Below are 24,862 nucleotides of genomic sequence, written 5' to 3'. Positions count from 1 at the left end.
TGTAGAGAGAAAGTTATAGATCTATGGTTCGGTATGTTTGGTATGATTTAAAACAAATACTTGCATATACTTTTGCTTGTATTTCCTCATTTGTAAGTCGCTTTGGATAAAAGCGTCTGCTAAATGAATAAATGTAAATGTAAATGTAAATATACAGTATAGTATAACTCATTTAAAGGTAAGACATGCTACTTTGTTTACTGATGCTGTGTGCAGCCATGTTGATTTGACATCGCTTGCTGAATTTCGGGGAACTCAAGGTTGAGGAGACAATCCCAAGTTCCAGAGAAGGAATTCCAAGTTGAAGAGGGTCAGGAATTAAGCTCCAGCCTCTAGTCGAATGCAGCATAATTCCCACAGGCACCACTATCAGACCACTATGGTGAAAGATGAAAGAAGTTTAAACCAAAACAGACAACTCAGGAAATTAAGACCCCATTTTAGACCCCATGTTAATTATAAAGATTAACACGTAAAACATTCATGGTGAATTGCTCCTTTAAGTAAGCCTAGCCAGTGCATTCTGTGTGGGTGTAAAGTGGAAGTGCATTCCTGCAGATGATTATCTTACACACACTTCTAGCCTAATGATATTCAATCTTTCTACATGTTTGGCTTTCCCTGTGCAGCAAAATCAACATGGCACTAACTTATCATGTCCCTCAGTACAACTGATGATAGGAGTATTCAAGCCAAAGCCCCATCTGCCGCTCATAATCAGATAACACTCAGTTAACTCACATCACAGTATTAGAGCGTGAGTCGATAATACATACACACCCTAGGGGATAATACATACACACCCTAACCCTAACCCTATGGTAGAGTGTCATATGTTGTCTCACTGGTATTGCATTTATAAATATGTGGGTAAAGGTAAAAGGAACTTTAAACATACGTAAAGTGTCCTTCACAACAAAATATCTGCATTTTTCAGATAAATGACTTAAGATCTTTCTACAGCAACACTCTTTTCCTGTCCCAGCCCACTATAACTACAATTTACTTTGAAATATAATGATTCAAATGATCCAATATCTTAATATTTAACACCCTTTTCCATGAGTCATCTATTATAGCTTAGGAAAATTGTACATTTTAGTGTCCCACAACACTCTTACCTTACTCCCTGTTACCTGAACATATTCAGCCCTATGAAATATTTGGAATATTCCACAGGAAGTTGCATCACCCAGATTTCCTAAAGATCATGGGGAGAAGAAAAGTAAGTTCTGTCATTCTTTTTTTCCTTTGTTTTCAGTGATATGCTGCCATTAACTAATGAGGTCACTTTGACAATACGATCCTAGGGCCCAATTTATAGATTGAAAGTAAATTAAGTAAATCATTAGAATCTGCTTAATGTCTTCATTCATCCATTAGCATGGATGTTAGTTAATCACATTTTGTGTATTTGCTAATTCTGTACAAATAAAATCTTTACTTTCAACATTATTACTCATTTAAGAGCAAACTGTAGTCCTTAACAGTAAAGAAACATTATTAAATGAAATATTGGTGCCTGCTTTGGGTTAACACATTTTTTTAATCATCAGACAAATGCTTGCTTAAATTCAATGTTGAAAAATGATTTTTTTTTTTTCTGTACTTTTATTTAATTTTTCATTTACAATGTCACATAAATTTCATCACCTTTAGCATCTGCCTAAAGCCTGTTTTCTTTCAAAGGTCTTGCCTCTGCAACCTCAGCAAGTCAAATAGTCAGTTAGTTTTCTTTCTGCTCTGAAACCTTTTCATCCTTTAGTAGATTGTTGGACCCTGGGGCTGGGAAGGAGCTTCAGAGAGAGCAGGTGCACGAGAGATAACTTTGAATGCCATTTATTCTCTTGGTCTATACAAGCATTCCTCCACATCAAAGTTCTACATTAAGGTAACGACAATCTTTGGCATTAATGCAAACCTCTCATTAGAGTCCAACATGATTTTTTATTCCTGTCCCTAGAGTGATGAGTAGCAGGTGAATGGCAACCCGTTGTGGTCCTCCTCACCTCCCCACTCTGAGGCAAACCGAGGTAACCAGGCCTATATGCTCAGCTGTTCCCCCAACTCAGCCCAGCCATCAGCACATCTCTATATTTACCAGCTTCCTGAGTTACACAAGATCATCGAGGGGCGTTAACAAACCCCTGAACCTTGTTGATGGTCCCCGGTCTAAGCTAAACCCTCGGTCCCCGTAATAGTAAACATACAAAGCACATGGTGTATGGCTAACCAGTGTGGGAACAAACAAGGAGAGGGTCAAAGGCACGGACGAATCTAGTCTCCAAAACTATTCTGGGAACCTGGACTGTATGCAGCAACCTCGTGGCAAGCTCTTAACATGACCACTCACTGAAGCTTTCTCTATGTCTATGTCTGTCTGCCATTATCTTTATTTGCTAAGAGTTACAGGGAGAGCTGTTTTAGCCCATGAATGAGGCTGAACCGTAACCGATTTTGACCAGATCCTTTAGAACAGACAAGGTAAGCGTACATCGCACATGGGTTTATTAGGCTGATGCTGAAGACAGTTTTAATCTGGCCAATTTAATCATTGCCTTCAATTTAGCTCTTAAATCCTATTTTACTGTAAATTATTTGCAAGAAGCGTTATTTAAGTAATCTGAATTGATTTATAATAATATTAATTTTAGTCCTTTGTATTAATTCATGTAGGTCCATTTATAATAGGGTCCTAATTATACTACTTTTACTAGGGAAACTCAATGTGACTTCAATTTATTTTAACTAAAGTTTTTTTTTTTTTTTTTAGTAAAAAATCTTAATTTGTTGTTTAGAAAGGGATTTGCTCCATTAATGAACCTCTCTGTTGTTTGCTTTATTGTTTTATCTATCTGTCAGAGACAATACTTTAATTTCTTGCATTATATTATATTACACAAAATATTTGTACCCCACCACAATTCACTGATGGGATCTGATGGCTTTGCTCATGAAGTGCAAATTCCCCAGCGTTAATTTAATTCTCACAGTGTTCATTTGTGGACTTATTTGAGCACTGTAGGTGTTAAGTAAACACTACATGTGTTAATTAGGTTTTTGCTTTCTACAATGTTATATTCAAGCCATTTAAAAGTGGATTGCTACATTATGATTCCTACCTTTTACACCAGAAAACACTACTTTACTACTTTAAGAATGCATTTGAAAACGTTGTTTAAATAGTAATTGTCATTTGATTTTTTTTTTCTTTCTATGACAAGGCTGGGGAATGCCATTGGTCATTCTCTGTCGTCACACTCTTAGTAATGGTAGTTAATAATACCCAATAATGATTAACCTCTTAAAATAACAGCCAGCATGGCTTGTGTGATATGGGGGGAATTAAAGTTGGTAGCTGTCTCTGGGGCAAATGGACAACTCAATGCCAATAATAGCTTCACTAAATGCCCTCGTTCAAACAGTGGGACTGTCAAGGTCAAACCCAGTGAGGGTTTGGACACAGCTGGAATGTGACATATCCGCCTTGTTAAAATCGTTTTTTTTAAGAAACAGTGGCCTACAAGCATTACATGAATGTTGATGATTTAGAGGAGAAAATAATACCTTACATGCAGGACCAGGCAAGGAAAATACTATATCTGGTTCATTGGCTGCACAAGTACTTAGCTAAACTTCTAAGTGCCATATCAGGATGTCATAGGCTAATGAACATAAGGTTGTGAGGTTAGAACCCAACACCAACAAAGTGCCACTTTTGGGTCCTTTCACAAGACCTGATTGTAAGTCACTTTAGATAAAAGTATCTGCCAAATGAGTAAATGTAAATGTAATTTATCTTACTCTGTCTCTCATTCAGAATGGCCTATTCATCCCTTGAGCACCTTCCATTCAAAGACCAAGAACTCCCAGCCCAAATGTTGTGCCAGCTGAACTGCCTAAGGCATGAGCAGATCTTCACCGACATGCTCCTCTGCACTGAAGATTTGGAGATCCCATGCCACAGGAACGTTCTGGTCTCTAGCAGTCCTTACTTCCATGCCATGTTCTGCAGCAATTTCCGTGAGAGCAGCCAGACTAGAGTGGATCTGAAAGGCATCAGCTCTGAGATCTTGAGTGGTATTGTAGACTACATCTATACTGGAACCATTACAATAAGCATGGAAATAGTGCTGCCTCTGATGCAAGCTGCATCCATGCTGCAGTACACAAGGCTTTTTGAGGCCTGCTCAGCCTTCTTGCAGAAGCAGCTGAACCCAGACAATTGCTTGAGCATGATCCGCCTCTCAGAGATCCTGCACTGTGAGAGCTTGAGAGAGCGGGCAAAGGAGATGGCTGTGCGCTGTTTCTCAGACGTGGCTGCCTCAGAGGACTTTTGTGAACTCACGCTGCCTGAGCTAATGTGTTACCTGGAGGATGACAGGCTTTGTGCTGAGGAAGAACAGGTGTTCGAAACACTCTTGGCCTGGATCCACCATGATCCTTTTTCTCGGCGTGGTGCCATCCATGATCTCTTCAAGAAGGTACGCTTGCGGTATATCCATCCTACATACCTCTTCCAGTTCATAGCCAATGATCCACTTGTCCAGTCCTCCACCCTTTGCACAGAGATCATTGAGTCAGTGCGGCGGCTGATGTTTTCTGTTAGCACCAAATGCACACGTGAGCTAAAGCCTCTCTGGACCACACCTCGTCGTTACACCTGCCGGGAGACTTTAGTTGTTGTAGGGGGTCGCAAGAACAATGAGCAGACATCTCGAGAGGCACTGCTCTATGATGAACGTACGCAGCGCTGGCAGTGGCTGGCCAAGTTGCCCTTGCGCTTGTACAAGGCCGCTTATGTCTGCATACATAGTATTCTGTATGTTGTTGGAGGTCTCAGCCTCAGCTTGGCATCGGGAGACAGCACAGTTAGTGCCACAGTCTATACCCTCTCACTTAAGACCAACCAGTGGAGGACGGCCGAACCCATGCTTGAACCGCGTTATGCCCATCAGAGTGTGTCTTACCTGCACTTCATCTTCGTTCTTGGAGGCATAGGGGCCGATAAACAGATCTCTAACACCGTGGAGCGCTACAACAGCATGTTCAACCAGTGGGAACCTATGTCCCCAATGCCAATAGCAGTGCTCCATCCTGCAGTGGCTGCCAATGACCAGAGAATCTATGTGTTCGGAGGGGAGGACTCCATGCAGAATCCAGTGAGATTGATACAGGTAATTAACTTTTAAGGTAGAATTTACTTATATGCTCTAAATCATGGTCTGATTTCATTTCTTTTATAAAGTCAAATATCATTTACCATTACAAGGTTTATCACATTTCACGCAACCAGTGGTTAAGAATGGAAACCAGGACAGTAAAGAATGTCTGTGCACCTGCCGCTGTCATAGAAGACAAGATTTACATCATTGGAGGTGAGCTTGGTACAAATTGTATTGCACAATTATAAACAAGGGTAGCTTTTACTGAATTGATTTTTTGTCCAATAAAGGGTACACAAGAAGGATGATTGCTTATGACACCAAAGCCAACAAGTTTGTTAAATGTGAGAACATGAGGGAAAGGAGGATGCATCACTCAGCGACTGTGATCAACAACAAGCTCTACGTGACAGGAGGGCGCTTCCTCAACAGCCATGATATCATTGAGGACTCTGATTGCTTTGAGTGCTATGACCCTAAAACCGATGTCTGGACGTCTAAAGGGTCTTTACCATACAAGCTATTTGACCATGGGTCTCTGGCCCTGGTCTGCGTCTCCAATCGACCCAATCCACCGTGACTGACGAAATTGGATCAATCCAATACTTGGGCATCTGGTTGGCTTCATGTACAGGACCACAAGTGAGACTCTTGTCCATCTGAGAAAGCTTATGTTGCTTTGCAGAATGTCTCATTTGTGGCTTGGATGGTATGCAGTGTATTCCGTCAAAGAATATTTAACCGGATTTGTGGAGGTTTTTGCAGTGGAGCCCTGGGAGCGTGCTCAGGAGCCCAGATCACAACAGCAGTTGTCTGTGCAACATATGTGACCCAACATCACTCATTCAAGAGCTTTCTATCACCATCTTACCATCACATATTGGCCAGAATCACTACTATTATTGTCAGTATACTCAAGATAAATATTTAGAATCCACAAACACAGGACATATCCCTGTGGAAAACACAATTATCTTCGCACTTTGTAGTATACTGTAATGCCTAACAGTAGCCCATTTAAAGTCACTTTATGAAGACACATTCCTTCAGATCTAAAGGGGAAACCGTGAGCAGCTCAATTACTAACACTTTGCTAAGTCCGAAAAAGAGAAACTGAGAAAAAGAAAAACCGCTGAAGTGCTGCACTTGCGTGTACTTTCATGCCTTCAGTTCACTGCAAAACGTTTTGTTTACTTAAGAAGAAGGCCTTATCTTCTGAGTTCAAAGTTGCTGCAAAAAAAATTCATAAAAAGCACTAGACCATAGTTCTGTGAAGATATTTATCAATATGACTTGAATTAATTTTTTTTTTTTTAGTGCTGCTTTTGATGAGAAATGTTTACTGCATGTCCAGAAACCTGTGAGTGCAAATATCTGTAGAGTAGCAATGAAGTAAGAAATAGGTTTTTGATTAACAAAAAGGTGATTTATTATATTACATATATAGTGACTTATACAAGTTCAACTTAACTCTGTTCTCTGTCTGTGTGGGGATTTTAGACAATACAATAATATTCTAATTGTAAATTAGAATATTACAGACTAAACAAGACAAAATCCAAAATCTACACAGTTGGTGTCAAGCTGAACCTCAGTGCTGACCTTAGCTCCAAGCATTATGATATTTTTCTCATATACACTTCAAGCTCAGATAGTGCTTGTATGCTTGTTGTAGTCATGCAAACTCCTATGCAAATGTTTTGTATTGCAAATTTTCTATCCGCTACTCTTTCAGATGCATGAAACCAAACTACTGTTGTGCCTGCTTACACTGCCACGAATGTCATTCCTGATTTAAATAATCATATTAATGGACTTGCTTTAAGAAAAGCAATCTGAATAAGTGCAGACAGTTTAGTATTTACAGTTATGCAATTTTAACACATCAGAGTGTTACTGTTCATAACATATGCTGTATTACATTTCTCTTCAACACTTAATGTGCTGGCTGACTCATGTTTCCAGGCACTGAAATGGAATTAGACATGACTATGGAGGAAACTCAAGACATGGAACACTTAATGACATGCCGCTGTGAATACACGCCAGCTGTCAGTAAAAAGGGTACTAAACTGTACATTGTCTTTTCACTGGGTTATGTTTGGGGTTTTTTTTTTCTTATGTATCTTTCACTTGGAAATGTGGATATAGTGTATCTTTAAAAAGATTCCATACCGTAAAGCTTAACTATATACCTTTCTAATAAATATATATATATATATATATGTATATATATATATATATATATATATATATATATATATATATATATATATATATATATACACTAAACGTATATTGAGGATAATTCCCCAGCAGAACAGTTTAGTACCCATTTTTCAGATCTCAAACCAAAAATCAGATTTAAGGAGCTCTAGCGTTAGCGTTATGTTATTAGCTCTACTCTGCTAGATGCTCCCCTCTTTGCAGATACATTCACTTTTCTTCATTGGCCTCATTCAGTTTTTCTGAAATAAATTGCATAACTCATTTGTATACATGTACTTATTTCATTTGAGAGCAGATAACAATTTCCAGAGGCTTGTTAAGCATGTGAAGAACCAGCAGGAGTCACCTAATGGACAAATGGTTATTCTTAGCACTGCACTCTCCTCACATGAAATGACATGGTGCATGTTGCATCAAATTACTCCTCGAATTACATTCAAACCTTTGGCCTGCTTTACAGCCCACAAGACAGTTAAAGTACTCGCTGAAATGTTTTCTGAAGGTGGAAACACCTCACTGAATGTTTTCATAAGCTAAGTTTTGTGTGTTAGAAGAGACAAAACACAATTCTTTGTATGGCTCTGGTCCTCCTAAACCTGTTTATAAACTATTGCTTTATAGTCTATATGGCTGATTGTTTGTCATTTATGTTAGGACTAATCTACTCTTGTTGTGTCTAGTCGTAGCTTCAAAAGATCCAGTGCATTGAAATGTACTGCACTGTGATGTAATTCATTTAGATCGGGGGCTACAGTCCTGGGGGGCCACGACTCTGAACGATTTCCCTGCTTTAGCATTCCTGATCCAGCTCAAGGAAGGCTTAATAATTACCTTCTGAGTTGTGCTAGATCAGGTAAACCCTAAAACTGTGCTGGATGATGGAGATATAGGACTGGATTTAGGTAATAAGACAAAGCAAGATGAGGCCATTGAATTAGAATTTTAACATATATTGATTTGATGCTATTGTATTTTGTATTAAATAGTATTCTAGTATTCCATTACAATTACAAATCTTATTTCTGACCATTTTAGGCCTCTCATCTCACCTTGTTCTTGGTCTTGGGAACTTCCCAAATGGTATAAATACCAAAGATTTGTAAAAGCAATGTTGATTTTTAAAAAAAAAAAATTAAACATTTAGATGTCAGACATTACCCTATTTAACCCTAATTTATCTACTGTACCAGGATGTGAGACTCAAACGCAAGTTACAGTACATATAGTTATTTTTGAATCCCCTGAATAACTCACTGTTATAAATCCCCTGAATAACTCACATGCACATGCATGCTTAAACCTTCCAGGCAAGTCACACGGTGATGTATGACAGTATTTGTAATTACCACAACTGTAATACAGTCATCTTTCCCTGGAACCTTCTTGTTAAGTCTGCGCCAGATCTGAATGACACACCTGGTGGTTATCCAGGGTTCATAAAACCTATAGTTACATATGAAAATAGTGGACTATTTCACCCCTCCTAACTGCCACTCGACCTTGTTCCACACTGATGGTCAATATAATTGACCGTCACAACGATGTCTGAGCAGTGCAACACGTGGCTATGTCGAAAACCTGGTCAGAAGAACTTGATGGACCACCATGAATTCCAGCTAGTTGATGTGCTCTAAACTTGCACCAGGGGGGAGAGGATTTGAGGGGAATAGTCCACATGCCTCCTGTGCCCTTGTGTCATCATGCTGCTCCCCTGCCTGTAAGGGAAGCCTCCTTGGTAATTATCTGCTTTGAATGAGACATCACTCCCAAGTGGTCTCCTTTTGTTAGGAATCTTCTCTAGAAATGTGTCTCCAGAAAGGTAACGTTTGGGCTCCTCTCCCTCCGACACCTTTCCATTTGGCATCCAGCCATAAGCTGATAATCCACTTCTGAATACCCCATAGCTCCAGCAAGCCTAGTACATTGACCACTGCAGCTACATTGTCAGTCCTAGCATCCTCAGCAGAAGTCATCACCACATGTGGTTACTTGGCTCAGTCTGATTGACAAGCATATTATCTACCTCATACTGAGATGGAGTGGCTAGCATTCTCAGTGTATCTAGACTTATATTAATTGTGTGGTCTACTTTGTGTTTTGTGTGTTAGGGTGTTTGTTTCTCAGTTCACTATAAGAGTGCCATAGTGTATGCAAGTAGGCCTGCTCCTTGTTGAGGGTACATAGCAGAGAGTTGTCCAAATACAGTAGTACCTTGATTCCTCTGGTGCTCAGGGGAGATGAGGCATACATCTCAAAAACAGGGAGAGTGTGAAAGATAGGACTCCTGTACTTTGAAGGCAGACATTATTATCCTTGTTGTGGGCTGATGGGGAGATGGAAATAAATGTTGTGCAGATCCACTGACTTGAACCAGTCCTGTGGTTGTATGACAAGAACTACAACTGACTCCCTTAGCATACGAAAAGGAAGGGTTTAGGAACCTTAGGAACTTAAAATTGGATGAAAACCACTGCCCTTTCTCTGAACAAACAAGTACAGTACATCTAGTGGATTCTCTTGTTTTAAAATGTGGGGTCTATATTTTCTATCACACCTTTATCTTAGAAAGAACAAAGTGATGGAGTCACTGCCAGTGAGTGAGGTCTTTGGCTGTAAAGCTTTCCTGTCACCATCATATGCCCCATGGGTCTCTTTGGTTGTAGAAGAGCCATCTGTCTAAGATGCAAAAAAAAAAAAAAAAAAAAATGCTCAAAACATGAAAATATGGAGGATTAGATGAGGGGAAGCTATCCTCAGCTTTGGAGGACAGGATACCTGTGGCTCTAACCATAATCACTATATGCTATGTACATAGTTCCATATTGCTCTATGATGGCGCTATGACAGTGGTATTCATTCATTCAACTACTGGATCATATTTCACTTCAAGATTTTGTTCTGGCACTCAATAATCAATGCTGACTCAAGTTGCTTTTCATTACCCTTACCATTGTTTATTAGTTCATTATCACACTGAGATGTACTGTAATCAACAAGAAAGCCAGGGTGGTCATCTTAAAAAAAAACCTAATTACTTGTACAGAAAATACCTGCCCAAAGAAACAGTGAATTGGCTTTAAAGTACAGCGTGCACAGTCCGAGCTGTCCAATGCTACAGAAAGAAAGCAGACATGCAGTAACAATAACAATGTTTAATTTGAACAAATCATAGGTCCTTGTCATTTTTTGTTTGCTTTGGTTGGTGGGTCTTAGATTTTATTTATACATGCAGACTAATGAAAAAGCATATAATCGTGTGCTAAATTAACTGCCACACAGAGTAAGCAGGAACAAATAATAGTTAGAACACATGATAATAGTTCCAAAAGCAACAAATCAACTCACTTAGTATTAACCCATAAATACTAGGTGACTGGTGTTCTGCACCACTGATGGTTAAAATGCTGAAGCATGGTTTGCCTTTAATATGTTAAGAAATTAGGTTGGAGGAATAATCACAATCCAACTCTAGATGGCGCTTCATCACTGCAAAAATACACAACACAACTGGAGAATCCGCTATAAGAAAGGAATGTGTGATGTCCCACTGGTGGCCCACACAATGTTGTGTAATGATGCTAAGAAACTCATCCAAATCTGTCTGCCAGAAAATCTTAACTGTCAGACTGTAAACCCCAACCCCAGAACACCTCCACCAAAAAAGTTTTTCCTAAGTGACACTATAACTATATTCCACTGCTCCGCCACCAGGACAAGTTCCGGGTATAAAGGAGCAAAACACTGTTGAGCGGTGGTACCCAGCTGACGACCCTACAGCCGAGCATGCATTAACAGTGCCACTGGGGCTGGTCACAGCCTTGGTCAATGGGAAGGTCTGTATGGCTCTGGTTGTGTTAGGCAAACATACCTGAGTGGTATTAGGTGTAACAGGAGGAAACCATATAGAACCAGTGGCACTAAGCATGCATTAAAGGTGCCAGTGGGGCTCGCTACAGCCTTAGTAACTGGAGAGGCTGTATGGTTTTGGTTGCGTTAGGCTTGTTGGCAAGACTGAAGGAAGAGCGGGGAAATCCTATGGGCACTAGAGGAGATGTGACAGGCAGTAGTGCCATAGCAGTTCAACATCTACCTGTGTATTTAATAACTTTTGCATGGCAAACAGATCAATTAAATTGTAATTCATAATTATATTCCAATAAGATAATATATCAGTGGGTAGTGACCTCCAAATGCAAAAGCAGTTGCACACCACTCACTGAAGGACTTCCAAAAAACATGATCTATTCAGTGATGTAACATCTTTCCTGAGTTGGAGCTCGTTGGCTTTTGTAAATATTAGAAAAAAACCTTACATTGGAATTAAATGCAAAGCTCTCTGAGATAAAGAGGCAACAGTGGGTCACCATTAAAAGGTACGAACAAAGATAAAAGAACAATTAAATGCAAATGCAAAACATGGAAATGCTGATGTGAAATCACCTTTTGTATAGTAAAAGTAAATCAAGGTGGCTACCAAACCATGTGAAACTCCCTGACATTTAAAATCCCAGTTACAACATTCACAGACCATCATGACTAGCATTATAGTTGTTTATAAATATTTATGGCGAGTCTTTACTACTTCGACTTTTAAACATCGTTAAAAGAAGTTTGTAGCACAAAACACGTCAGTTATTAAGGATCAAATGTTTATACTAAAAACAACCCTCACATTTGAAATATTACAACCCTATAAATAGAAAATAATTTTTTTTTAGGATATGAATGACTATAAACTGCATCATTTTAATTACTATTATTTAATTACTTTTACTAGACAGGTCCATCCAGCTACAGTCCACAGTCCAGACCAGATATCAAAAAGTTACACAATGAGTGGTTACAGAACCAGCAAACTTTGACGTTGGGGTGGCTTTTTGTTGTTTAAGCGCTTCTTACTATATACTGGGCGATAAGACTTTGTTGCGGGTTAAAAGCATGGATATTGCTGCACCTGGAACTGCAATACAAAGAACAAAGCAAGCAAAGAATCCCCTTCACTGCGAGGTGACTGTCCAGTTTCGGTGATTCTATACCCGCTGTAGCCTCAGATTCCCGTTCCTGGCTGATAGGAATGGAAGCTATAGCCCATCCACCTCAAGGTTCAGCATGTTGTGTTTCGAGATGTTTTTCAGCTCAGCACGGTTGTAAAGAGTGGTTATTTGAGTTACTGTAGCTTTCCTGTCAGCTTGAACCAATCTGGCTGTGTTCAGATGAAACTTGACATAGGTGTGATCTAACTTGAAGGTTAATTATGAAGGTTAAATTAAATATGAACCCTACCACTAAGCCCCTGAAAGTAAAAACCTTGCACGACTCAACCAGCTGCCCAGTGAACATTTCTGGCAAGCTTTAAACAACAACAACAAAAAAAGCAGAACAAAGTATGCCTCATATTCATATCTGTATTTGTATCTGTTCATTCAGAATAATGTATTTGCATTCGGTCACATCCATAATGCACAAGGATTTATTACACATTGTAGAGCACTCGTGTATTTTTAACTGATGCTGCTCACTGACTTCATTTTTGTGCTTTTAATTTCTGGCAGTAACATAACTACATACACAAGATGAAGTCCATCCCCCGCTAAAAAAAAAAAAAAAAATTCCCAAGCCACTACATGAAATATGTTTATTACGGTATCATCATCCGAGTCACTTTTTTTTCAGTTGAGGACCATAGTTTTTACATGCACGTTGTTCATCTTTTACAGAGAGGCAATACAGTGAATGAACCGACAGTCTGGAACGTCCGTACACCGTTCAGCCAACAGAACATGTGACTGGTGCAGTTTTTGTTCTGCATGCATGTTTAAGGGATGAAAGGGAAAGGAAAATACCTAAAGGCTAACTTTTTAAGCTGCTCACGCCTGACCGAACAGCTTCACACCAAGCTGAGTGACTGAACGAGTTTGGAAAAGTAACATGGTAAGGTTTATTTATTTAAAAAAAAAAAAAAAAAAAAAGAAAAAAAAAAAAAAAGGAATACAACAAACAGCATTTGCTGTGATGTGAAAGTGCATTCTGTGAACACATGGCACAATTATTTGACCATGAAAATAATTACAACAATTATATTAATTAAATTAATATTATTTTAAAACTATATTAACAAAGGTATGAGAGATTACAAGATAATATATTCGATAGATCAGATTGCTAAATGTATCTCCTATTGCATGATCACAGCTTCAGCATATGATATTTACTCTGTACAGCAGGTCCAAAACACAAAGTTCAGATTGTAGAGAGTTATTTTGGCACAAGCAAGCTCTTCCTTAAGAAGCTTCATCCAAATCCCTAGAAAATGTTAAGAAGCTGAGGATGGGAAATGAATTTGCTCACTTTTTTGTTTTTACTAAAGTCTTTAACACCATAATTAAACCAAAGTAAAAAATAGATATCCTGAAAGATTTTTTTTTTTTTTGCAGTTATCAAACTGTTTGACTAACAAAGCAGCAGTTTAAACAAACACCAAATGAGGAGAAAAGCATTTGGTCAGTAAATGGGCAAAGGAGGGCAGACTACTGAGACCCAGGTCTGTCTGCCTGTCTGTCTGTCTATCTACTTCATTTATTCCTGAGTCAGGGAAATAAACATTATTTACATGTCTGGACTGAACCTTAAGCATACTATTTACATACCACTGTATGGTTCTCTCTCTAATAAAAATATACATTCAGGTCTCATTCTGTACCTTTTTCTCCCACACATGCACAACTGGAATATGAATATGAAAAAAAGCTGGTAAAAAGGGGCTATGAAGCCTTTGGTAAGCTACACTGCCATAATTTAACTTCACATTTTCCTTTTCCTGAGACAGGGGGGGGGCAGGGCTGGTGCAGTTAAGGAAGGACAGAAATCATTCTTTCAGCCACCTTTGGAAAAGGAAACTAAGAAACGATCAATCTTTTGATTATATTCCTTTTGATTTGGTAATACAGTAGCCATCACACCATCTAGTCTTCATCCTAGACGTGGAAGACATTCTCCATGATGAAATCAGACTAAATAGACAGGATGAACTGGATAGCTGGGCCAAACCATTAGAAATGCCAACACTTTGTTTAGACATTCATTAACAGGGACAGAAAAATGATCCCCAGAGCCACAGGATGACATATAGGACAGCAGGAAAGCACTGGAGCTCATTCTTCCTGCTACGTTTTGCACTGAAGATAAACTACAGATATTACTTAAGATACTGTTTTGACCGCCGTCATACACAAGTCCCATCTTAACACCTGATCAGCATCTTAGACTGTCCCAAGTAACACAGTCAGTCATTCTCCAAGACTAAACAGCATGAATAAATGGCTGCACCAGTCCACAGAGTCTCCACCATCTTGTTAAGTGAAAAGTATTGGCTAACATGGCCGCCACAAAGTCAGAGCTTCCTCCTACACTTCGTTGATGGTCCGTTCTGAGGGACGAAAATCGCGGGATCTGGAGGGAGACCTGTAGAAGGACTGGGTTTTGCGCTTCAGACGGGATCGTGTGCTAGCCACGGATAAGCTGCGTTTGCTGGAGCAGATGATGTCGTGGATGAACTTCTTGCAGTCCACGCATACCTCCATGGTGCTCCAGTCCTCGGTCATCTCCTTTGGCAACTCCACTTCATCTTTAGAGGTGGTGTACTCCCCGTACTTAGACAGTCTGCAAAGATTGAGGCAAGTTATAACCAAATCCGCTACCTTCACACCGTCAACCCACATATTCTCTTCACTCAACAGATGGCCCATTGTTACGTGACAATTTGTAGCAATATAGCTAACATTTCTTCTCATGATTAACCCTTTGTTGCATGGTGTTGCCATATGGCAACAATTAATTTATCTCCAATATTTTTGATACAAAACTACTATTTTCCTATGTAAAACTTTGACATGACATAAAAAAAAATGCTATGTCACATGACCAGAAAGTGCTGTTTGCACTTCCTTTTCTGCAATCACATGGCATGCTAATGGTCATCTTCAGAGGGCTCTCAACATTTGATTAATTTTTCAATATTTAGGCAAAACTACTTAAAGGAAAAACTTGTCATTTGAACAAGTTTATATATTTTGAGTAGTCTGTTAAATGGTAAAATGTAATTGTTGCCATATGGCAACAACATGCGATAACAAAACTGTGGTATGTGCATTCATGAATTGAATTGAAACAGGCCTACATAGCCAAAAAGAAAAACCACCAGGCTTCTCTAGTAGTATATTTACATTTTTTCCGCATTCAAAGTTAGAAAAATTGTTCTATTTTCAGACACTTTGCAATTGCACCTTATTTTCTAAACTTTATGCTACAAAAGAAAGATAAAAAATTCAAGAGAAAGAATTAAAAAGATACTTCACCCAAAACATGTTTGGAACTATTTTTTGTATGTATTATGAGTGAGTAAATCCATCCACATTACTTTTTACAACTGTAATTCCTTTCCATAAGCTATATCTTTTACATGCTTACTAGGTGGCAAACGAAAACTCTGGAACTTATAGTCTAGAAAATGTGGTAATTAGAATTGTAATCTCATACATTGTGTTATTTCTGACTATATCATGCTTTCCACCACTGCACATTGTTATTACTTCTTCAAGTAATAAAAATCCATCAAAACATTTTTTGATATAAATGTAATTCATGGAGTAGAGGGTTTGGGAGCTCCTCATCGTGAAACAAGTGAGTGCACCATTGGGAGCGTAAATATAACGTCTAAAAATCATAGTTTTATATTTATAAAGACCCTTTTTAGAACTTTATAATTCATTTTTACTGTCAGGCTGAAATGACGAGCATAATCCAGTATAAACTGTGACGGCTGGTAGTGATATTGAATGGGAAAGGTAAAATAAATTTTACTACCAATCGGTAACTCACGGTTAATAATATGAAACCATTAGCATGGAGTCTCATCACTGGCATAAAACTATTACACAGCACCATTTGTGTTTCCTAAACTTTTTTAAGCCAGGTCTTTGAAGTCTGCAATCATGCACATTAAACAGAAAAGCTGTGATTTCTGTTAACCAGCTTTTATTCAAACCATACAGAACATACTATTCTGTACTTTGTGCTTTGACTGCACAATATATGCTTAGTTCACTTAGCTCACTTCTATTTTCTCCTCCAAGGGAATTTTTTTTGGGGGGGGGCCCATTTGAAAAAATGAATTATCGATAAAATGTTACTTTGTACATGTTAGGAATGTGACAACAAAGTGGGCTCAAGTGAATAAGCCCTAAATACATGCTAAATATAGGGGTCACAACAGTCAATAAATCTACAGTCTGGGATAGAATTAAATATGTATTTCATATGTGCTTTCTTTTATTTATGACTGCTAGTGGTGGTGCTGTTTATGGTTCCATCAAACTAAAAATTAATCCACTTCAAGCAATTTGTTCAAAGCAAATAAGACAAACAATGTGGATGGCAAAAACTGAACCTGTTTCTTTCTTTTTTTTTTTTTTTTCTTAGAACAGAGGAAGATCTTAACCCCTCTAGCCCATTTATACCAGATGGGCCTGAATCTAAACATCATAAATACATGAAAATATCACATTATCATGTTTAATAGAATTTTAAAAATTGTGAATTTCAATTGTTTCCCTGGAAGTTCTGATGAAGCTTATTATAAAACGATTACAAAGCTCTGAGTTTTGGTGAAGAGAAAATTCTGTGAAAGTAACCTGGATGTGGAGGGTTTTTGGCTGTTGTGCTGGTTGGATGAGGGCTTCTCCACTTGGGCTGTGACTCCAGCTTCCTTCTTGGGCAGGGTGGTGGGTCCGAGAGAGTAAATGGGCAGGTTGGCATAAGGTTTGGAGGGCAGCCTCATCTTATAGAAGGATATGCAGTAATGAATTAGCAGATATTCACACTGCAGTATCATAATGACAGCTGAACTAAGATTGCATACATGAAGAGCCAGGAGTCATACATACCTTCTTACAACACTGTGAACACACAGGTCTGTAAAATAAAGCAGAGGTCAGTAAAGCCTATAGAACACCAAGGTAAGGTTGATTATTTTCCAATAACAGCATGCCCTGAAGTGCTATATTTCTCTTATACCACAGTAATTTGCCAACACTAATACATTTTATTTATTAAAGAATGGCACATTGTACTTCTGATCTTTCATCCAAAATTACCCTTGATTAAAAAAACGTTCAATGAGACAGGTACAGATAAACATGTCGTTTCTAATATATAATTATAGCAATTAGTGCAATATGAAAATATTTTATGCCTAATGTTTATTCAGAGCCTTAGTATAAGTATGAGCATAAGTATACACCCCCTTGAACTTTTCCATACTCTGTAGTGTTACAATCTGGAATTGAAATGAACTTAATTGGGATTATATGTCAAGAATCTTTACACGATAGCCCACAATATTGAAGTGGGGGCAAACTTCTATATATTTTCCAATATTATTTGACAGTTGAAAAAAAGTATCCCCCCCCCAACCCCAACCCATCTTCTGCATCAGAAGTCAGGGGGTCAATATTTATGCAACCAACAAATTTTATTTTTTGATTGTGTAGAATTGTGTAAATGGTAAAAAGAAAATAAATAACTACCAATTTAGTCCATTTCAGTTCCAGGTTGTAGCACTACGAAATGTGGTGAATAAGTATGCAAGGCACTGCTCAAGGAGGGACTATTTGACATTTTTATTTTTTTCCCCCAAGTGAAAGAAGAAATAAATTCCTAGAAAAGGAGCATGAGCTTGGTTCACCTCTTGCAGAACTGACAGGTGTACGACCAGGAGAATATGGAGAACTTCTTTGTCCGACAAGAAAAGCAAAGCTGAGAACAGACAGGGGAACAAAAATAAAGGGTTTGTTCATTCACATTCCTAAAAGATTATGAACATTCGAAAGGCATCAACAGCATTCTCTCAAGTCAAGAATAATTATGTAGTGCCAGAGACCTGGCTTTAAATAAGTCTCAGTGTATTCGCAGCAATTCACCTTTCCTTTCTTCAGGGCATTGTAGACCTCTTTGTACTGTTGAAACTTCTCAAGCTCAGCTTTGACCAGAACCTGTCTGATATGCATCACTTCCTCTACAGTCAGACTCAGACACTCCACCGGGTAGCAAAATTCCTCCTAAACGCACAGACACACACACGTCATTACAAGCATCTTGGCATGTAGAACAGAATGTGAACATGTGAAGACCCCGGCCCAAACCAGATTACCAAATCACAGGACATGCTTCGTAAACAAAACACAAAATGGATGCGATGCAAAGACATAACAGCATAAACCCCAGTCAGGATGTGACCTCCTTCTGAGTTATGTTATTATGTGTTGCAACGTCATTAATACATAAACAAACTGGATTGTTTTGAGTGGAAATGTATGGCGAGTTCCAATTTCTAAGCTCCCACAATCCTTTATTTACCCCGTCACCACATGTTTAACGTCAAACATGTGTTTACACTCTGAACATTTCTTTACAGCATTGTAATGCTATATTTGCCCCATATCCTTGTGTAAATTCAATAAATATATATTTTTATATAATAAAAATAGCGTTATATGGTGTATCTAGTGATTGCAATGTTTTTCTGTTGTGCAGATCTGTGGTACATAAATGTGAAACACGAACACATGTAGCAGGTGCTAAACCAAATGGTGGTCTAAAATGATCAAATGCAACCATTTTGCATTGTAAAATAATTTACACAAGAAAGAAAAATATAATGAGGCAATTATACCAAGGTATGAAGGTTAGTAATGGGGAAAAGAGGCTGGAAGTGCGATTTACCTTCTTCTCCGGTGGTGGCTACAACACAGTGCAAGTGAGGAAAATTCTTAATTAAACCTCATGTACTGGGCATGGCTATAAAATCAGCACTATTACATAAGGAGTCACTATAAATGGCATCTGTTTGAGATTGGCAATGTTATAAGACCAAAATCTATCCATATATACACCTTACCTTTATTAATCACCACTTCGACCATTGGTGTGTGTAGTGCAAAAATACCACGTACGATGTAATATACAGAGAAAATACTGCACTACCTCTTACAGTACTTTCATAGGTAAGCATTGTGCTATCAACTACATCAGCATGTGCTAAAGTCTGCTTTCCAAGACATGGAATCCAAATTCATCAAGCCTCCACTAATTGTGCTAAAAGTGCATTTTTTTAATGCGTAAAATTACTCACGGCTTTACATAAAAGGGATGTAAAGCACCGTCACTGTCTGTATCTCTCTAGTGCTGCAAATATCCGTACCTATATTCCGATTTAAACCCATTGTGAAGGTTTTGTTTTTATTAAACATGAACGTTCTGAGAGGCTTTCTGCTCACTACAGTTGGAAAGATTATATGAGTATATTATATTATACGAGTTACTGTAAACTTCCAGGTCATTCCCCTCCTGAACTCTCTCATCAACAAGGCATTTGCATTTGCAGAACTGCCACTTACTGGCTGTCGCATGTTTTATCGCACCATTCTGTGTTAATATCAGATCAGCAGTATGTAAATTACTCAAACCAGCCTGTCTGATAAAAACACTGATGCCGCAGTCAAAGTGACTGAGGTCACGTTTTATTTCCCCATTATGATTTTTGACGTGACGTTAACAGAAGCTCATTAAAGCTTAATTAAAGTGAATATACTGGAAATGAAAACCCAGACTCTTGCACTCAACTCATAACCTTCTCTGAAATAACATAAATAACGTAATCTGTATGAACGTGACGACTCCGTGTAGAGCAACGTACCAGAGATCTGGAGCTCTGGCGAGAAGGAGGTATGAATGGACGAACGCTGGTCGGGGTCTCCTTCTCAATGGAGTGCCTCCGGTGAGGAGCCATGTGGCGGTCAGGCTGAGGCGTGGACGATATGGGGAGGAACCGGGGAGGGGCTGAGGAGAGACAGAAGGAAATGAACACGGAGAGGAGGAGTAGTAGATAGATTGAAGAGTAGAGAGTGAATATAGAAATCGTACTCTTTTTGCCCTTGACAGAATCTGGAGACGTGCCGTCCACCACGGAAGTGGTTATGCTGGAGCTGCTGATTGATCTGTGTGTGCTAGACTCCTCCTTAAAGGCAAGAACATAGTCCATTACACCACTACCCTTACTAACTGCAAAGAAGACCATGCTACACACAAGATTACACTACTGTCATTATAATTACACTACTGTCATTATTTTGCCTTCTTTTTAGCTTGGTGTTTCCATCGGTCATGGCTCACAATCAGAGCTGTCTAGTTGGGCCAGACGGCACAAATACAGACTCACACACTCACTTCAGAGTCGGAGCTTTCTAGCTCAGCCAGTGTTGGTGCCTTGAGCAATTTCTTCCTTTGTGAGAGTGGCTGTGCTCCATTAGCAGGGTTCGGAGAAGGCGGCGTGTCATCGGCCAATGCCAGTGTGCTGACCGCAATCTTCTTCCTGGGTGTACCCGGGGTGTCTGTACAAGATATGACGGGACCAAATCAAACACAGGAAAAGGACGCAGTTGTAGCAAATTACTTCTGATTACTCTTTACTATGCTACAAATCTGACATTATAATATAAACTTTTTTTTTTTGACAATAGACATACATTTCACACCACCACTGTAATACAACCACAACCAATAAAGACGCAAGGCTTCACATCAACATTCACTCAAATGAATGAATCCATTATTATTTTCCATTTTGTGGAAAGTTATATTTTCTTTAATATATTTCCTTCACAGCACAGAAGTAGGAACAATTCATTCAAACCCATGCCTGAATATTGACTTATGACTTAAGAACTCACACTGAACTCATCTCAGCCTTGACAGCTTTAGATTACAGCTCACAAACATATCCATACTAAAGCGACATTCGCATCACTCCATCCGGTACGTGTGCAGAAGCGGTTCGAATTTCATGCATGTGTTCGTGATCTTTTACCTGAGCATCGGAACAAGTCCTGGGGAGTGCTGATGCTTTTGCCTGCGCCTAGAAAGGAACATATTCTTCAATATGATCTCACAAACACCAACATGCATGCTTTCCCCGTCTGCGCTTTCGGACCTGTCCAGTCTCGCTTTGTGAGCATTCACACAGGGGGCTCAAGCAAATAAGCACTGCACACACAAGGATTTAAGCCATTCCGCCATGGAGTGGGCAGCGTGACGCACTGGGCGAGCACATGAAAGCGCAAACGCAGTCCAGCGAGGGACAGCAAAGAAACAGCAATTCATCAAAAAAATAAATAAAAATGATGGTGCGAAGTGGGGCGTGAGAGCCAAATATTACATTAACTCAGAGAAGAGGAGATGGAGGAAAGGAGTCACAGTAAGCAGCCACACTTTCCCACATGTGTACGTTTCGTTGTATATGAGGTCATATTGTTGCTAAAGTAACTGTGTGATGTTATTTTAATGCATCTTATGCAGGGTGCTATGACGGAACTAAGCCCTTCCTCTCTTTAACTTAAAAAAAAAACAAAAAAAAAAAAACAACAATAATAATTTTTACTATCCATATCTTCTTACATGGCTCCAAGTGGATTTTTATTTATTTTTTTACTTTTACAGAACCGAAAACAACCACCAGCAGCCGTAAGAAAAAAAATACACATATGAAGTAAAGGCTAGGGCTGATTTCTTTCTAGCCCAGGCTGTAGATTAACATTGAGTTAATCTAAGTCCAGTCGCCTTGAGTCACTACCTGAATGCGTTGAGTGTGTTAGAGTAATCCTGATAATGTAATATAGGTGTGCTGCATTGACCTCTTCCTCATTATTACTCCTGTTCTCTTCAGGAGCAAAGCGTGGGACACAGTAAAACTAGCAAATCAGGAGGTCTAAGACAACAGTGCCAATTAAAGGATCAGGGGGTAAAACTGGGGTAAAGAAGCCACACTACGTCTTTACCTGAGAAGTCAAAACTCACAGACATGCTAAGTGGTCGCATTGCTGAGCGTTCAGGCCAGCGTTACAGGACAAGGAGAAGAAAAGCAATACTGAGGCTGGAAATCATTTACAAAACTGTAACAGCTTTAAGGAACTAATGAAGACAATTTATGCAGCAATTTGAGATTCAAAAGAAAAATACTACGTAGCATTTTTTTTAACAGTATATACACCTTCAACGGAGCATATTTTAAAATCATTGCGACACCAGACTGCTACAACTGTATCAACCGTATAGTTTATAAATGTGATAGCAGTAAATCAGACAGACTTAATCTTTTTACTGATATTACACGCGAAACACCTAAAAACATGACACGACTCTACTAAAAAGATATTCATTTTAGAGTAAGGGTTATGACTTGATATAAAACTATACCGTTGGAGAGCAAAACCATAGAAACGTGTGTCTTTATCTTTCTTTTTAATTAAAATAAAAATTGCATACTAATTCTATGTTCATATTAGCAATCGCAAATTTCACTTGTGTGTCTTTGTAGTCTATCCCGTGAGCACTCACTGTTCATCACATTCGCAGATTAGCAAAGTACTAGCTATGATCGCCAACAATCTCTGCTACTTCCTTCCAAGTTGTATTTCTCTTTGGAATGCCTCTATTTAATTATTTAATCTAAAAAATTTTAATAAGAGCTTGTATAGGAAATGATCAAATAAAATCATGGTTATAAGCTTCCAATCTTGTGCATCAAACAGTAAAATGCAACAACTTGCAGGAAGGATGTAATATTTTGAGAGGGGAACTGAAGAAACATTGGACCACACGTGTCACAGGATTGGTCTGAGCAATTGTTCCAGCCAATCGCTTGGATTTGTTGCTGTATTGCTTCATACCTAATTTGTATAATTTGTCGCATGCTGGAGTGAACGTAGAGTAACAACTCTACGGTCATGAAAGAAGTGAACAAAAATTCTATTGATGACATGATCAATGTAATCACAACGGGAGCCAAGGGAGCAGAACTGCTCATGCTGTCTTATGGCGTCGTCTTTCTCTCCTGTCAATCACAGCGACACTAGCCAATCACAGCTGTCTGCGAGTTCACGTATGCGGCAGTTCGGAAAAGAAAAAGGTGAGGTTGGCTGGCGTCACGTGTCTTGGAGGAAGCACATGTTTGCCTTCAGCCTCCACGGTTGGTAGCTGTTGCATGATGGGGGTGAGCTGGATGGTGGGTGGGAATTGGCTGGTGACCAAATTGGGGAGGAAAAACACAACTGCTGATGAAATGAAATTTTTTGAAACAGTTCAGCTGTAACATTTATTTAGTTTTCTAATTAAGGTGCGAATGCAAATTTAATGCCAGTACAGTTTTTATTTTTAGTTTAGGGCTTAATGATATTCCGTTGGCTTTGAGAATGTTTAAATCCATATTATACAGTATGTGTGTGTATGAGTTTTGTGTCTATGTACGTTTTCAGGGGGGCACGGTGGCTTAGTGGTTAACACGCTTGCCTCGCACCTCCGGGGGTAGGGTTTGGAGCCCCGCCTCCTTCCTGTGTGTGCAAAGATTGCATGTTCTCTCCATGCTTTTAGGGTTTCCTCCAGGTACTCCGCTTTCCTCCCCCAGTCCAAAGACATGCGCTGTAGGCTGATTGGCTTTTCTGAATTGTCTGTAGTGTGTGAATGGGTGTGAATAGATTGTGCCCTGGAATGGGTAGGTACCAATGGGTGTACCACAGGCTCCAATCTCCCCGTGACTCTGTGTAGGATAAGTGGTACAGAAAATGGATGGATGGCTGTTTGCAAATCTGCTTGTTTAAAGCAGTCGAGAGCAGTAACAGGTGGAAAATACACCATGCACCATGTGTTGTTTATAACGACAAAAATAAAAAGCCTGAAGAGAATGCTCCAACTAAAGCATGCTCTCAGGAAATGAATGAAAATGACTGCCATCAACAATAATTGGGATTTACCAACTGAGAAAGCAAACAGAATGAAAATCAGATGCTTCTTGTGAGAAGTAATAAGCAGCAACGGAAGGATGGCGCATTTGCGTAGAGGAAAGAAGCCATGCCTAAATAACAGACATCCAAATCTGAGTGGATTGTGAGGCTGCAGCAGAGCCATGAGCAATAGCACACGGTCACACGTACTGTCCAAATTCTCCTTATACACCCACGTCTTAATAAGCATCATGACATTTCCATGGCTACTAATAGAAATTTGCGTGACATTGATACGGGACGCAAGCATTACAGCAGAAAAACAGGAAATGCAATGTACACCTTACTTTTTAAAGAACATGTAAAACACAAATCAAGTGTTCTAATGAATTTAGGTTGCGTTTGAGAAACTAATCGGAGGCAATTGCTCGGGTTGTGAGAGATCAAGTTTTATCCCTCCACATTTAAAGCTCTGCTAATCCACCCATATTGTTTTGCAGTAGATCAAAGTAAAAACAATTTAATAAGGCTTTACTTTACAATCTGGCACATTTGATACTACTGAAAAGGAATGTCACGTGGTCATTGTGTCGCATAACTCCCACTGTAACGCTCGCGTTTCACGCAATTCGCATGAAT

The 24,862-nt window shown here is 39.1% G+C and overlaps 2 protein-coding genes across 6 annotated transcripts in view; one reads left to right on the top strand and one right to left on the bottom strand.

Moving 5' to 3' along the window:
- Positions 1 to 240: 240 nt before the first annotated feature.
- On the top strand, positions 241 to 7,323 carry klhl38a (kelch-like family member 38a). Of its 2 annotated transcripts, none has more exons than XM_053638843.1 (4): positions 241 to 2,484; positions 3,821 to 5,177; positions 5,297 to 5,378; positions 5,456 to 7,323. In XM_053638843.1, exons 2-4 carry the CDS (start codon positions 3,822 to 3,824, stop codon positions 5,743 to 5,745), a joined length of 1,728 nt encoding a protein of 575 aa, XP_053494818.1. In that variant the 5' UTR covers positions 241 to 2,484; position 3,821; the 3' UTR covers positions 5,746 to 7,323. The 2 variants fall into 2 exon arrangements, with proteins under 2 accessions (XP_053494818.1, XP_053494817.1); XM_053638842.1 differs by having other exon boundaries at positions 5,273 to 5,378.
- Positions 7,324 to 13,015: 5,692 nt separating this feature from the next.
- spire1a (spire-type actin nucleation factor 1a) overlaps positions 13,016 to 24,862 on the bottom strand; it is a 43,710-nt gene continuing 31,863 nt past the window's right edge. Inside the window, exons 9-18 of one of the 4 annotated variants that reach the window (XM_053637643.1) lie at positions 21,316 to 21,363; positions 20,676 to 20,839; positions 20,373 to 20,466; positions 20,146 to 20,288; positions 19,173 to 19,190; positions 18,371 to 18,508; positions 18,136 to 18,206; positions 17,336 to 17,363; positions 17,084 to 17,229; positions 13,016 to 15,053 (exon numbers count right to left, since the gene is read on the bottom strand). In XM_053637643.1, coding sequence (XP_053493618.1) covers positions 14,798 to 15,053; positions 17,084 to 17,229; positions 17,336 to 17,363; positions 18,136 to 18,206; positions 18,371 to 18,508; positions 19,173 to 19,190; positions 20,146 to 20,288; positions 20,373 to 20,466; positions 20,676 to 20,839; positions 21,316 to 21,363 — 1,106 coding nt within the window. In that variant the 3' untranslated portion in view covers positions 13,016 to 14,797. The remainder of the gene's footprint in view (positions 15,054 to 17,083; positions 17,230 to 17,335; positions 17,364 to 18,135; positions 18,207 to 18,370; positions 18,509 to 19,172; positions 19,191 to 20,145; positions 20,289 to 20,372; positions 20,467 to 20,675; positions 20,840 to 21,315; positions 21,364 to 24,862) is intronic. The other 3 variants (XM_053637644.1, XM_053637645.1, XM_053637646.1) reach the window with 3 other exon arrangements.

The sequence above is a fragment of the Ictalurus furcatus genome, chromosome 12 (assembly GCF_023375685.1).
Source record: "Ictalurus furcatus strain D&B chromosome 12, Billie_1.0, whole genome shotgun sequence".
NCBI lineage: Eukaryota > Metazoa > Chordata > Actinopteri > Siluriformes > Ictaluridae > Ictalurus > Ictalurus furcatus.
The sequence above is the reverse complement of the archived record's forward strand: the minus strand, read 5'-3'. Positions and strand labels throughout refer to the sequence as shown.

Bases quoted from the DNA above. Each gene is read 5' to 3' on its own strand.
- klhl38a (XM_053638842.1), top strand. From the start codon at position 3,822: ATGGCCTATTCATCCCTTGAGCACCTTCCATTCAAAGACCAAGAACTC. The intron at 5,178-5,272 runs GTAATTAACTTT...TACCATTACAAG, and splicing joins ATCCAGTGAGATTGATACAG to GTTTATCACATTTCACGCAA. The intron at 5,379-5,455 runs GTGAGCTTGGTA...TGTCCAATAAAG, and splicing joins CAAGATTTACATCATTGGAG to GGTACACAAGAAGGATGATT.